Source organism: Schistocerca piceifrons, chromosome 3 (genome assembly GCF_021461385.2).
Source record: "Schistocerca piceifrons isolate TAMUIC-IGC-003096 chromosome 3, iqSchPice1.1, whole genome shotgun sequence".
Lineage (NCBI taxonomy): Eukaryota > Metazoa > Arthropoda > Insecta > Orthoptera > Acrididae > Schistocerca > Schistocerca piceifrons.
In genome coordinates, this window is record NC_060140.1 from 349,711,354 (window position 1) to 349,727,108 (window position 15,755).

The 15,755-nt window shown below is 41.9% G+C and overlaps 1 protein-coding gene across 1 annotated transcript in view; it reads right to left on the reverse strand.

The window, feature by feature from the left end:
• LOC124788653 overlaps positions 1–15,755 on the reverse strand; it is a gene marked incomplete at its 5' end in the record, with an annotated part of 169,544 nt that overhangs the window by 60,080 nt on the left and 93,709 nt on the right. Inside the window, 2 exons of the mRNA XM_047255929.1 lie at positions 319–503; positions 11,973–12,100. Coding sequence (XP_047111885.1) covers positions 319–503; positions 11,973–12,100 — 313 coding nt within the window. The remainder of the gene's footprint in view (positions 1–318; positions 504–11,972; positions 12,101–15,755) is intronic.

A 15,755-nucleotide genomic window follows, 5' to 3' on the forward strand; every position in this document is an offset into this window, starting at 1 on the left:
GGTGTCGATTTAATCATCATTTCATTCTAGAGAAGCTACACAGTCATCAATGGTATCTGCTCTTCCGGGATCAGATACTACCTTCAAACAAAAAAAATTAATCAGAAAACTATATTTTTTCGAGGTGATCAGTAGAACTTTATTATTATAACTCGTACCTTGGAAAATCGGGTGATTCTTTTTAAAACAAAATCTCTGTAGTTCTAAGAGAGGGTAAAAATTTTAACCATGTTCGTTGTGAAATCGATCTTGCTGGAACACCCTGTAGCATGCTAGGGGCCATCTCTGGCTGTATACGGTAGTGGGATGGATACATACCCGTTGGGGATGTCCACAGGACTGTGGGCAGTGGCTGAGCCCTCCTCGTCCACCGGCATGAGTAGCAGGTGGGCTCGTGAGTCCAGCATGGACGACATGACCAGGCTGCCGCGCCGGCTCACCACGACGCGCTCGTCAAAGTCCGCACCTTGCGTGGACACCGGTGGCGTCGCACCCTGCGACACCTGCCGAAAGCCGCAGGTTGCTGTTACCTTTCGCTAAAGCCTGGCTGACATCTGTTAGCCTTATATCTTAAAATAACGTATGCAGCGTCCGTTCCTATTAGTTAATTTCATGTTCCATGGATTACGTGCACGATGAATCTTAATGATGTGGAACGAGTTATATTACATTGAGAACACAAATTAATTTGTGGTCAAGGAGAAACTTTTTCATTTTGTTTTCAAATACTACTTTGCTGTCTATCAGACATTTTATATCACTGGGCAAGTGACCAAAAATTTTTGTTGCTGCATACAGCACCCCTTTTAGTGCTAAAGACAACATTAATGTGGAATAATGAATGTCATTTTTCTTTCTGGTGCTATAATTTTGTGCAGTGGATTATTTACAACAGGCTTCATGAGGAAATAAACATTATACTGTGAAGCAGTTGACAAAATGCCCATCTCCTTAAACAGAAATCTACAAGATGATCGCGTTTGAGCATCACATATTATTATTACAGCACGTTCCTTAGCAATGAAGACTTCCTTTCTTAGAGATGAGTTACCCCAAAACATAATTCAATGTGCCATTAATGAATGAAAATTGAAATATGATTTGTTTCTCTCCAGGATTTGCTGCGATTCTGAGTTCAAATGTCGGTAAACTAAACTGTTTTAGGAGTTCCAAAACGTGCTACAGTTTATTCCTCATCTGGACACATAAGAATTTTTAAGTTTCCAACTTCTGTATTATTTCGTCACGATGTGTCACACTTATCATTGGTATAGTACTCCGAGACGTGCAGAACTCAATGTGTTGCGGCTTTTTAAAATTGAGGGTGAGACCATGCTCATAAAACCTGTCAATGATACTTTTAAGAACATTATTTACCATTTCTTCTGTTTCTGTGTGAATGCTTGGACTGATTACATCACAAGTGTCATCTGCAAAAAGAATTAACTCTGCTTGTTGTATATTCCACTGAGGATCGCTTACGTATATGAGGAATGATAGTGGATCTAAGCTGAGCCTTGCGAAACCCCAGTCCGAATAATGTCACTGGACTACATTGGGTGAATGACTGAGTACAACTTTCTTCATTATTTTAATTAGATATGACATTTTCCATTGGCTGGCTATACCATCAATCCCATAAAACTGCAAGCTGCCTAGGACAATACTGTGATTCATACAGTCATACCGAGCGAGGTGGCGCAGTGGTTAGCACACTGGACTCGCATTCGGGAAGACGACGGTTCAATCCCGCGTCCGGCCATCCTGATTTAGGTTTTCTGTGATTTCCCTAAATCGCTCCAGGCAAATGCCGGGATGGTTCCTTTGAAAGGGCACGGCCGACTTCCTTCCCCGTCCTTCCCTGATCCGATGAGACCGATGACCTCGCTGTTTGGTCTCTTCCCCCAAACAACCCCTCCCAAACAGTCATGGCATTTTACATAGGTCGCAGAAGACACCAAACGGCGCTGTTTCACTATTTAATGCTTTTAAAATGTGGTGACTAACCATGTAAATGGCATTCTCAGTAGAGCAGGTCTTCTGAAATCTAAACTGTGGTTTGCTGAGGGTAATATAGTAGCTCAGTTGAGATACTATTCTACAGTACCTCACCTCCTCATAAATTTTGGAATTTGATGTCAGCATGAAAGAGGTCGTTAGTTATTGATATATCTCCTATTACCTTTCTTAAAGTGGGTTCTAGATGCAACGCTGTAGTTAAACTTGCTAACATATTAAGAAGTCCATTGGTTCGATCTCTATTTATTCATACAATATTTTTATATATCCTTGAATTCCATTTTTACCATATTTTCTGCGTAGTTTTCTTCATTTGATTTTTAAATTGCAAGTAACCGTAAATGGTTAGATGAGCGAGACTACAGCCAGAAAACTGACATCTTTAGAGACCATAAGAAGAAAAGCAAGGAGGTGTTTAGTCTCAACATATCAAGTATTACGAATTTTGTGAGGAAACATTCTCTGGTAGTCAGCGTGGCAGCTTCGTCTTTTTAGAAACAATGTTGCCATTAAGTCCCTACTCATCATCTTCAGTCGGAGCACCTCTGCAATGTAGTGTTTTATACCTACTGGATGACAATTTACTCTATCAAGGGAGTATTGAGCAGGCTAATCGACTGCCTCCGGAAGACACGGGTAGGAGGGAAGACTGTTGAACTCTCGGTTCAAAAAAGGTAGTAGAAATTAATGTGTCTATTAGAAGATAGATGCACGAAACATACAACTTTCACCGCTATACTTTAGCGAAATACCGTGACGAGAAGCCAAGAAAATTCTAGCCCTACATAAACCAGTAAGTGGGAACAAGGCTTCTATCTAGTCACCCTTGAACAGTGTGGCGTGGCAGTACGAGTAGAACAAAACAAAAGAAAACATTTAGGTTTAAATTTCGGGTTTCGCAGGAGGATAGTACAGATGTATAGGGCGTGGACAACAATATGGAAACACCAAACACACAACACATTACCATGCCTCATACAGTGTATGAAAACCGTTGGCATTCAAAACAGCTTCCACTCGTCTCGGGAACTATAGATACAGGTCCGACATGGTTTTTAAGGGAATCTTATGCCATTCTTCCTGCAACATACTCGCAAATTCAGGTACCGATGATGGAGGTGGGTGTGATTACATACCCTACTCTCCGACGTAGACCACAAATGCTCAATAATACTGAAAACTGGTCACTGTCGTGGCCAGAGGAGATACGAAAATTCATCCTCATACTCACAGCAGCAAACCGAGACGGATCGAGCTGTGTGAACAGCGATCCTGTCGTCTTGGGACACAACATCACTAATGGGGAGCAAACACTAACGATGCGATGAACCTGATCAGCCAAAATAGTCACACAACCTTTACTAATAATGCGACCCGGTAAAGTAACCATGGAGCCTACGGAATATTACGATAAGGCTGTCCAAATCATCACCGAACCCCCGCCATGTTTCACTCTTGGGACGTAAACGAAGCCAGAAGATCGAATTGTGTGAAGAAATACTCATTCGACCAAATGACTTTCTTCCTTTGCTCCGTAGTCCAGGTTTCCTGGCATCGGAACCACGTTTTCTTTCTACGGGCATTTCCATCACAGATGGGCGGATTTGGAATTCCGGCTCACCCTGCACTTGCCAGCTTATGGAGCTCTCTTCGTGTTGTTCTGGTGCTGACAGAGTTGGCGTGTACGATATTCAGTTCTGTAGTGACTTTTGCAGCTGTCGTCTTCTTATTTTTTGTCATAATCCTCTTCACGACAGTCTGTCACGATCGCTCAACATTCACTATCATCCGCATTGTGACTTAGCGGATGAAGTTTCCCCGATTTCCATGTATCGGCACCTCTTGAAACACCAAGCCTTTCGGTTACTTTGATTGCAGAAGCATCCACCGTACGAGCGCCAACGATTTGCCCACGTTCGAATTCACTGAGCTGCGTCATAATGCACTCCCAACTACACACAACACTGTTCTGACCACAACTGACACTTGCAAAGAATTGAGGCCACTGCACAGATGCAGTTCATGGACAAATACAAGAATACCTGCAGGCTTTTCTAGTATTTGTGTTTATGTTCAAGCATGCATTTCTAGCAGTGTTTTCACAATTCTATCCATCCCTGTACCATCGTTTACACGGTGACACAGACTTCCATATGGTCGACATGCAATACATATTTCTGGCGCTGACAAGGAACTGAAAGAGTTGAAAACAAATGAGTCGGCAGGTTCGGGCGGAATACCGAACAATTTTTTAATAGATTAGTACTCGGGAATGACCTACTACTTAACTTGCATCTACCGCAAACCTCTCCTCCATCGCAATGCCCCAAGCGACAGGAAAAGTGTGCTGGTGACTTCTCTATATAAGGAGGGTAAACGAACGGATCTGCAAAATTACATACAAATATCCCTAACTTCGGTTTTCTGCAGAATCCTTGAGCATATTTGTAGTTCGAATTAAATAAATTTCCCTGAGACAGAGAACCTGTGTTTGCAAAACACCCTCGATTTAGTAAGCATCACGCGTGTGAAACTCAACTTGTCCTTTTCTCGCTCGATAGCCTGAGAACCACGAATGAAGGGCAATAGGGCAGATCTCATCTTCCTAGACTTGCGGAAAGCGTTTCACACAGTGCACCACTACAGACTGTTAACGAAGGTCCGAGCATACAGAATAGGATCTCGTATATGTGAAGGGCTTGAAGATTTCTTAAGTTAAGAGAACCGAGTTCGTTATATTGAACGGCGAGTGTTCATCAGAGACGAGGTTATCTGCAGGACAGTGCCAGGAAAGTGCGATAGAACCACTGATGATCGGTATGTACATAAACAAACGCATAGCTTGAGCTGCAATATGAGGCCAGCTGGAGTGGCCGAGCGGTTCTAGGCGCTTCAGTCTGGAACCGCGCGCCCGCTACGGTCGAATGTTCGAATCCTGCCGCGGGCATGGATGTGTGTGGTGTCCTTAGTTTAGTTAGGTTTAAGTAGTTCTAAGTTTTAGGGGACTGACGACCTCAGCTGTTAAGTCCCATAGTGCTCAGAGCCATTTGAACTAATTTTGCAATCTGCGATTGTTTAAGCTGCAGTGTACTGGAAGGTGTCGTCGATGAGTGACTGCAGGAGGATACTAAATTACTTAGATAAATATTCCATTTGGTCTGATGAATGCAAACTTGCTTCAGATGTAGAAAAATATAAGTTACTGCAGATAAGTAGGAAAAAGAAACTTGTAATGTGTAGATACAGTATTAGTGGTTTGGTAATAGATCTGCAAATAGACGCAGGCACGCCGATTAAATATGTTAGTGTAACGTTGCAAAGAGAACAAGTAAGTAATATCAGTAGTAGGGAAGGTGAATGGTCGACCTCAGTTTAATTGGCTGAATTCTGGGAGAGAGCAGCTCATCCATAATGGAGATCGAGTTTAGAATACTAGCGCGACCGATTCTGGAGTACTGCTCGAGTGTTTGTGATCCGAACCAGGTAAGATTAAAGGAAGACATCGAAGCGATTCGGAGGCGGCCTGCTTAGATTTGTTACCGGCAGGTTCGATCAACAAGCGAGGATTACTGAGATGATTCGGGAACTCGAATGGGAGTCCCCGGACGGAAGACGGCACTCTTGTCGCCGAAAGCTATTGACAAAATTTTGGGAGCTGGCGTTTAAGACTGACTGCAGTAAAGATCCTACTGTCGCCAACATACGTTTCGCTTAATGACAGTGAAAATAAAATAAGAGAAATAAAGACTTTTATGGAGGCATATTGACAGACGGTTTTCAATGTCAGAGAAACGTATATTATTTACGGAAAAATTTTAACTCAACAGTTTTCAATGGCTCGAATGAAACTTTTGTGAAAACTATCAATTACTTCAAGAAAACTTTCGGCTGTCTTCTTACGGTAACTTGAAACGTAGCAAGGTGCTGCAGCTCCGCGTTCTATAATCCTACTCCTAAAATATATTCTTTCGTTTTCTGATCTCTTTTCGTTGTTAAGTTATATATCAAGAATACCTAAAATTGCTAAACTCGTTTCCGCCCTCTGTTTCATTGAACATTCTTATTCATATATGAAGACAGTAACTGTTCTCGAAAGAACAGAATACTGTTGATGACCGTGCAGCTTTTACCTGGAAATAAATGATGACTAACTGAAATAACTGAAACCCTCAGCTGCCGACAGCTGTTGTTGATATACCTCGATGTGGACAGCTGAAAATGTGTGCCCCGACCGGGACTCGAACCCGGGATCTCCTGCTTACATGGCAGATGGATAGAGCGTCTGCCATGTAAGCAGGAGATCCTGGGTTCGACTCCCGGTCGGGGCACACATTTTCAGCTGTCCACATCGAGGTATATCAACAACACCTGTCGGCAGCTGAGGGTTTCAGTTAGTCATCATTTATTCTTATTCGTGGTACAGTCCTTAAGAGTACTGATGGTAACATTAGTTTTGGATAAAAAAATTATTTACTTTATAGTCACATACACTTCAGAATTTGACTTCGTAATTATTATTTGTTTTCGGATTGGAATACCTATTTGAAAGTCCTCATTCTCCTCTTATAAACAAACGTTTTACTTTATCCCAGAAGTTGGTATTTTAAAACACACTGCTACTCAAAATTTTCGTATTCTAGAGTATTCGAGGAGGAGGAGAAGATTAGATTTTAACGTCCCGTCGACAACGACGTCATTAGAGACGGAGTACAAGCTCAGATTAGAGAAAGATGGGGAAAGAAATCGGCCGTGCCCTTTAAAAGGAATCACCCCAGCGTTCGCCTGAAGCGATTTAGGGAGATCATGGAAGACCTAAATCAGGATGGCCGGCCGCGGGTTTTAACCGTCGTCCTCCCGAATTCGAGTCCAGTGTGCCACCTAGCTCGGTCTGCAATTTTCGAATCTTAAAATGTGATACTGTCCTAAATCCAGTGCTATAATTTTCGTATTTTTTTAACTTCCTGGCAGATAAAAACAGTGTGTCGGACTTGGACTCGAACCTGGGTGCCCTTTCTTCCAGGGGTGCTAGTCCCGTAAGATAACCGGGAGAACTTTCGTGAAGTTTTGAGGGTAGAAGAATAGGAACTGGCGGAAGTACAGCTGTATAGGCGCAGGGTGGTCCCGAGTCGTGCTCCTATAGCTCAGTCGGTAAAGCCCTTGCACGCGACAGACAAAGTTCCCAGGTTTGAGTCGCGGCCAGTGCGCTGTTTCAATTTCAAATGAGCGCACACTCTGCTGTAGATTGAAAATTCGTTCTGGAAATGTACATTTTCTGGAATGAAGTAGAAAATTTAAGTTTCCAGAAAATTTAACCTGCGGCTGGAAATCCTAGCACCCATTATAACCCCCACCTAATAAAACAGAACCTTTGTTTTTCGTAATTTAAGGATATACATACAATAGTTAAAAGAATTTAGAAATTGATGAAATGTATGACGAGATAAAAGAAATTATTCAGGTAGTGAAGGGAGACGAAAATTTAATAGTCATGGGTGACTGGAATTCGTCAGTAGGAAAAGGGAGAGAAGGAAACATAGTAGGTGAATATGGATTGGGGGGAGAAATGAAAGAGGAAGCCGCCTTGTAGAATTTTGCACAGAGCATAACTTAATCATAGCTAACACTTGGTTCAAGAATCATGAAAGAAGGTTGTATACCTGGAAGAATCCTGGAGATACTAAAAGGTATCAGATAGATTACATAATGGTAAGACAGAGATTTAGGAGCCAGGTTTTAAATTGTAAGACATTTCCAGGGGCAGATGTGGATTCTGACCACAATCTGTTGGTTATGAACTGCAGATTGAAACTGAAGAAACTGCAAAAAGGCGGGAATTTAAGGAGATGGGACCTGGATAAACTGAAAGAACCAGAGGGTGTATAGAGTTTCAGGGAGAGCATAAGGGAACAATTGACAGGAATGGGGGAAAGAAATACTGTAGAAGAAGAATGGGTAGCTCTGAGGGATGAAGTAGTGAAGGCAGCAGAGGCTCAAGTAGGTAAAAAGACGAGGGCTAATAGAAATCCTTGGGTAACAGAAGAAATATTGAATTTAATTGATGAAAGGAGAAAATATAAAAATGCAGTAAATGAAGCAGGCAAAAAGGAATACAAACGTCTCAAAAATGAGATCGACAGGAAGTGCAAAATGGCTAAGCAGGGATGGCTAGAGGACAAATGTAAGGATGTAGAGGCTTGTCTCACTAGGGGTAAGATAGATACTGCCTACAGGAAAATTAAAGAGACCTTTGGAGAGAAGAGAACCACTTGTATGAATATCAACAGCTCAGATGGCAATCCAGTTCTAAGCAAAGAAGGGAAGGCAGAAAGGTGGAAGGAGTATATAGAGGGTTTATACAAGGGCGATGTACTTGAGGACAATATTATGGAAATGGAAGAGGATGTAGATGAAGATGAAATGGGAGATATGATACTGCGTGAAGAGTTTGACAGAGCACTGAAAGACCTGAATCGAAACAAGGCCCCGGGAGTAGACAACATTCCATTAGAACTACTGATGGCCTTGGGAGAGCCAGTCATGACAAAACTCTACCATCTGGTGAGCAAGATGTATAAGACAGGCGAAATACCCACAGACTTCAAGAAGAATATAATAATTCCAATCCCAAAGAAAGCAGGTGTTGACAGATGTGAAAATTACCGAACTATCAGTTTAATAAGTCACAGCTGCAAAATACTAACGCGAATTCTTTACAGACGAATGGAAAAACTGGTAGAAGCGGACCTCGGCGAAGATCAGTTTGGATTCCGTAGAAATGTTGGAACACGTGAGGCAATACTAACCTTACGACTTATCTTAGGAGAAAGGTTAAGAAAAGGCAAACCTACGTTTATAGCATTTGTAGACTTAGAGAAAGATTTTGAAAACGTTAACTGGAATACTCTCTTTCAAATTCTGAAGGTGGCAGGGGTAAAATATAGGGAGCGAAAGGCTATTTACAATTTGTACAGAAACCAGATGGCAGTTATAAGAGTCGAGGGGCATGAAAGGGAAGCAGTGGTTGGGAAAGGAGTGAGACAGGGTTGTAGACTCTCCCCGATGTTATTCAATCTGTATATTGAGCAAGCAGTAAAGGAAACAAAAGAAAAATTCGGAGTAGGTATTAAAATTCATGGAGAAGAAGTAAAAACTTTGAGGTTCGCCGATGACATTGTAATTCTGTCAGAGACAGCAAAGGACTTGGAAGAGCAGTTGAACGGAATGGACAGTGTCTTGAAAGGAGGATATAAGATGAACATCAACAAAAGCAAAACGAGGATAATGGAATGTAGTCAAATTAAATCGGGTGATGCTGAGGGAATTAGATTAGGAAATGAGACACTTAAAGTAGTAAAGGAGTTTTGCTATTTAGGGAGCAAAATCACTGATGATGGTCGAAGTAGAGAGGATATAAAATGTAGACTGGCAATGGCAAGGAAATCGTTTCTGAAGAAGAGAAATTTGTTAACATCGAGTATAGATTTAAGTGTCAGGAAGTCGTTTCAGAAAGTATTTGTATGGAGTGTAGCCCTGTATGGAAGGGAATCATGGACGATAACCAGTTTGGACAAGAAGAGAATAGAAGCTTTCGAAATATGGTGCTACAGAAGAATGCTGAAGATAAGGTGGGTAGGTCACGTAACTAATGATGAGGTATTGAATAGGATTGGGGAGAAGAGAAGTTTGTGGCACAACTTGACTAGAAGAAGGGATCGGTTGGTAGGACATGTTTTGAGGCATCAAGGGATCACAAATTTAGCATTGGAGGGCAGCGTGGAGGGTAGAAATCGTGGAGGGAGACCAAGAGATCAATACACTAAGCAGATTCAGAAGGATGTAGGTTGCAGTAGGTACTGGGAGATGAAGAAGCTTGCACAGGATAGAGTGGCATGGAGAGCTGCATCAAACCAGTCTCAGGACTGAAGACCACAACAACAACAGTTAAAAGAACAGCGTTCATGCATAACCTTACCATTACCAACGGGTGGGAGGGTCAGGGGGGAGGGTTTCGTACCTTCACTGACTCAATATTCGTATGTTGTATCTACGTTCTGATGTGTGAACTTGTTCATTACTGCATTTACAATTGAGTGATTGCGGAACTTTTTAGTTAAGATTCATTTTTTTGATATTTATTCTCCACGGGCCTTCCAAGCCCCCCCCCCCCCCCCCCAACCCCTGCCCCCTGGCTCCGTCGTAATTTTTTATTTAATAAAATTGCAGCCAAATATACATATACAGTTACTTTGCTTAAAATTTTACATTTACATTTTACATTTTTGCATATTCATTTATAGATTTCACTCTTTTACTGCTCAATTCTATGTGATATCGTTCACAGGTTTCGTTACACAGTTCACACACACATGTTGTGGTTGGATCGTGGTAAGTTTTGTTTTTGCAAATTGGTTGATGAAAGCTGTGAATAGAAAAGCTAGTTACTACATGTCGCCGTTCGAAGTTTGGTGCTGTCCATGAGCGGTTCGTCATTGCTTCGGTGCGATAGAACTCCGGCCATACTTTCTCTTGTTTATGCTCCATGATCTTCAGTTGATTTCTGGATGCCCTGGTGTGTGGCATCATATATCGAAGTTTGATGTCTTCAATTAGGAATGTCTCCCTCGCTAACAGGTACACTAGTCTAGATCTTGTCTTTGAGAGATCTAGTGCTCTTTTTAGATAAGTGTTTCTAGATTTTTTTCTGTCAGGTGGTCTCATATAACCTCCATCCCATAGGCCAGGATTGGAAAGATTTTTGCTTTGAATAATTCCATGGCCGTTTCTAGACCGAGTAGGCGGATGCCTTTGATGTCCTTTATTGCTATTATTGCTTGGGATGCTCGATCTGTTGTATGTTTTGTGAAGCATTTGGTTGTTGGTTGCAATGTCACCCCTAGGTATTTAAAGTCTGTTGAGATTTTTATTTTTTGTCCTCTGATGTTGATTTCCGCATTCTTGGGTGTTTTGCCTCCTTTTCTGAAAATCACCATTTCTATCTTTGGCTCCGGCGGTAATACCAAGGAAAAATTTCAGGCGCTTGAGACATTGGTTTTAATTATTTGAAACGAAATGAGGTTTTGCATTGAAATTTCCAAACATATTTTTATGAAGTAGACCGGTTTTATTTTCATTTTTTCTGCTGCTGTTGAACAAGTAACATGAATGGACAACGTTTGGGTGACAGGTCTGTTGAAAGAGTGGTTAAAGAAGTCTTGAACGAATCACATTTAAATGAAAGTGAAGTGGATGATGTTGTGGAAGAAATTGGAACTGATTCACCGTCCGAGAATTATGCTCGCTTGTAGGATAGGCAACTTTCAAGGGTAGTAATATGGGCCAAAACAAAAAAAAAGTGGGATCTAAAATGTGTACCTAAAGAGCTAAGAGAACTTGTTAATCTTTTATACTGTATAATACATATTTTCTACTGTAAGCTCTTTGGTTTCCTTTTGGAAGAGGTAGTACGGAAAAAAACAACAAAAAACTCTAGTAAATATTTCTAAAGTGCGTGCCTCAAGAACCATGGTACTTCAGTAGAAGAGATGTGATTCACAGCATCAAAGATGTACAAGTGCTTATAGCTCTTTCAGTATGCGTTTTATAGCATATGTTTACTAGATCTCTTTTCTTGTTTTGGTCTACACTACCACCTCCGAACGTTGCCTCCCCTTCAGTCTTAGCAACAACAGTGCCGGTAAAAGTTTTCCACTGTCAGAGGCATTAGAAAGATTTCACTTATAACTTCTACTCGGTTGTTTCCAGACCAGGGTCCCTTGCCTCAAATTGATGAATTTGCCTTTACCCATCATCCATGAAAGTTTGTAACATCATCACGGAATCACCCTGCAGATTACGTCCACTACGCGTTACATGTGTCAACATCGTCAGCTGTATGTCCTCCTGATTTAGTCCGTGTATTACACTAGTAGCGCGTGTCTGGCAGTGTGAGGTACCTGGGCGCGCCCGTTGGGCACTGCGCGTCCGCAGGCGAGGTCGTCCTCCTCGGCGGGCACCACGTGCATCGACAGCCGCTGCTCCTCCACCGTGACCGGCCGCGTCTTCAGCTCGTGCATCGGCCCGCCTGCAGAACACACCAAACACGTCACTCTGTGTACAACAGTCCAAGTGAATTGTTTTCCCTGCAAAAGAGGTATCCAGTACTAAAGTATTTCAGGCAATCATACATTATTTGAGAAGGTTGCAAGCATGACTTTCGCCTGTACACTTATTTTTCTGCACAAAGAGCTTGTTAGAGAATGTACAAAGTAATGAAAGAGCATTTCAAACGCACATGAGTGCAACACACAGCATTTGCTATAAATTCATAATCTAATTAATTAGAAAAACCGCCCCATTGGAGAGCTCTTCTGTCATGACTGCGAATGGAGGGGTAGCTATAAAGATTTAATTATCACCTCGAAATATTCAAGCCTCGGCCATGAAACTCAGTGATGGTGTTAGTCCTTCTCTCTATATATTCAGCCATCAACTGACACATTTCTTACCACCAATGAGTGACTCAGAGAAGATCTTACTTGTAAAAGTCTGCAATTTGACTGTTCAGGAAACATGAATACTTTTGGAGCGAAAGGAATGGAAAGGAAACGAGATAGGAAAAAGATAAGAAGGAAATAATGACTTCTAGCCGCTCAGTGCACTGTGACAATTGAACAGAGAGAGTTGAAAATTTGTGCCGATCTGAAACTCGAACCCAGATGATCCGCTTTCCAAGAACGGTTGCCTTATCTGGCCACGCTTTCGGTCAGAGACAGATTCCCAACTTCCCATCTACTCCCGCCCGTTAACTCACTACTCGCAGCTTTCTGATTCCCAGAGGAGTTCGGACGTTGGTCGTGCCTCGACACTAAAAACTTTTTCATTGAACAGAGGTCGCGCCCATACAGTTACAGATATTAGTAACATCTTTTCCGTTGGATGTGTCTAACGGAACAAACGTCACTCATATCTATAATTGTGCAGGAAATGCTTCACCTCTGGAATCACCTCGTCGTCATTTTGCAAATTCTTCATGGAAAGCATAGACGATGAAGTCACTGGGTGACATCTCAGCAGTGGGGGGCTTGGCGAGGAAAACTTTGATAGCCCGAAGAGGCAGCCCGTGTGTGACGATGTGTAGACTCAGCTGAGGAATTGTCGTGGAGCAAAAATAAACAAATAAATAAAGCTGTAGTCTCATCAAGAGATGTCGCTAGTATGCTCCTATAAGCGTACTAGCATGTAAGTCCCAAAATGTAGTCACCAATACCTTGCCCATTAGTGGTTGAGTCTTCACTCTTCATCTGTTTCAGCGTTGGTGAATCCACAAGTTTCCATTGATCCCTTTGCTCCTTTGCCTCGGTATCGTAACGATACACCCAACACTCGTCCATGATGATAATGCCGCTAAAGAAATCTGGATTAGCCTGGAAAATGTATGCTGATGCTTGGGTTCGGTAGGCTTTTTCAACATGTGAGAGCAGTAGCAGATATCAGTCCACGACGTCGTTTCTCATGTTCAAAGTGTCGTTCATGATATTGGTATCTGATCTATGGCTGACTTTCAGTTTATTCACTAACACATCGATTTTGATACGCCGGTTATAGAGCACAAAAGGTTCCACTTATCTTGTGATTCCTGATTCTCAGAATTGTTTGACCACACTAGAAACATCCACGTCAGAAAAATACTGTGTCGAGAGGGAGGGAGGGGGCTTGGGGGGGGAGGAGTGATGGTGCAATGTGTTTCCATACGCTTCCAGCATTTCAGCGTTGTTCCCTTTCAGCTGCAGAAAACGTATTTCCATGCGGTACTCTACTTTATGAATAGCGTGCGCAATTTTGTTTTGGATCCCCTAGCGGCGTGCTGCGGTACTATGGCGAGGGGATTTTATCGTGTATCAGAACTAGCGTAATCTACCTTCAGACAGACAAGAAACTGATATAATACAGTACAGCGTGTAACGTGATCTGGTGGTCGTGAGATACGTACTTAGCGTCAGCGTGACAGTAGGTTGTAGGATGATCAAGACAAACATGGTAAAAGCGTTTGATAATAGTTACATCGTCGATGTCCGACACATACAACATTCCGTTGCGCTTCGTTGTCGTACGTGCCGAGCATTAGGAACGCACCATAATTACAATGACAACGGTAAATCGCCGTCGCTACAGTCTGCTATCAGGGCAACAACGACAGTAGTCGCCACCGATCCCTGCCGGTTATAATAGTGGACAGAAAGGCCACTGTGCAGTAAGTGACTTGTGAATTCAGTCGTGGACGACAATAACTATTGAACAGCCACTCTATCTATAATAAATTCTTCCCCACTCCTCGCCTTCCCCACTATGGGATAGAAGCCTCCTCCATACTCGTTCACCTCTGGTCACCTCTCGTCAAAAGTCATTGCGATTAGCACTGGCGTACGAATACCGCCTCTTGACAATCAAGGCACTGAAGAAATAACGAGCTGCGGTACAGGTTCAAACTTTCCCGTGGCTGTGTACAACTATCACGAAAATCTCAACTTCCGATTCATTTCTTCTGACAACAGGGCGCCATTTAGATAGGCGGCGAAGTATTATCCCATGGGGATCGTTTACATGGAATGGGATTGGGATTCTGCGACCGTAGTACTAGGGAAAGATACAGGAACTTACTAGTGGTTTTTTTTTTCGGGGCGTAGTAGAGTCCAGGCGCTAGCGGCTGCTATATGCTAGTCGCAAGATATCATTAATTCGTTTGAACTGGAATGTTTATGCTGCAATAAGAAATAGAACATACCACATGTTTTACATTCATTCGTAGATTGTTGATATACAAGGCGTCCCAGACCTGTTGGAACCAAATTATGAAGATGACACAAGGGCCAACATTGAGAATTTTGACGTTAACTAACTAATGGTCAGAAATGAACAGGCGCAACTCGTGCTTTCATAATGCGGAAGGTTGCGACGTATAGCGACAGGAAATATGGTCCAGGGCTCAATAAAAGATTTACGGATTGTGTTTCCTATCCTTTTCAAACTCAACTACTAAATAAAAACAAAGCTAAATTCAACATAAACTCTATAGGCAGTAAGTTTACAGGCCGACGTCATGTTACTTGATACTTTAACGCAACAAACTATACTAAAAATGACGCGTTTTGGAGGGATCTTGTTTCACTTAAACTGCATATTTTTGTAATATGCAAGTATAAAGAGGGAAACCACCAAATACCGCACTATAACTTGAATGTTTTTCGTATTTTCAGTTCTGAACTTGAGATGCTTAACCCTTTTCACGTTGATGAGTTTACGTTTATGACTTCAGGCTACGACGAAAAGCCGATTATGTCTTATTTGTCAAGGTAATTCCAGCAATGTGGTTGCGGTAGGCAGTTGTTACTTAATACAGCATAAGAATATAGCCCCACATGGCTTAACATTACCATTTTCACTATGGTGGTAATGTCACTTTTCTTGTGAACTTATCGCATGTAATTGCTGAGCTAATGATTATAATCATTTTCAGCTGTGTCAGTGATAACTACCCTGCTATGTTATCTGATATATCTACCTGTATTATTTTTTAATACCCTGGATGATATTTTTTCATTATTTTTCTTGTAAATCTGAATATGGCCTAATCTGGCCAAAACGATTCATAACAATAAAACAGACTGTACTTCATCTGAGGAATGTTTTTGATAATGTTATGCCGTCTTTGGTCACAATGTTTCCTTTTATTGTTTAAA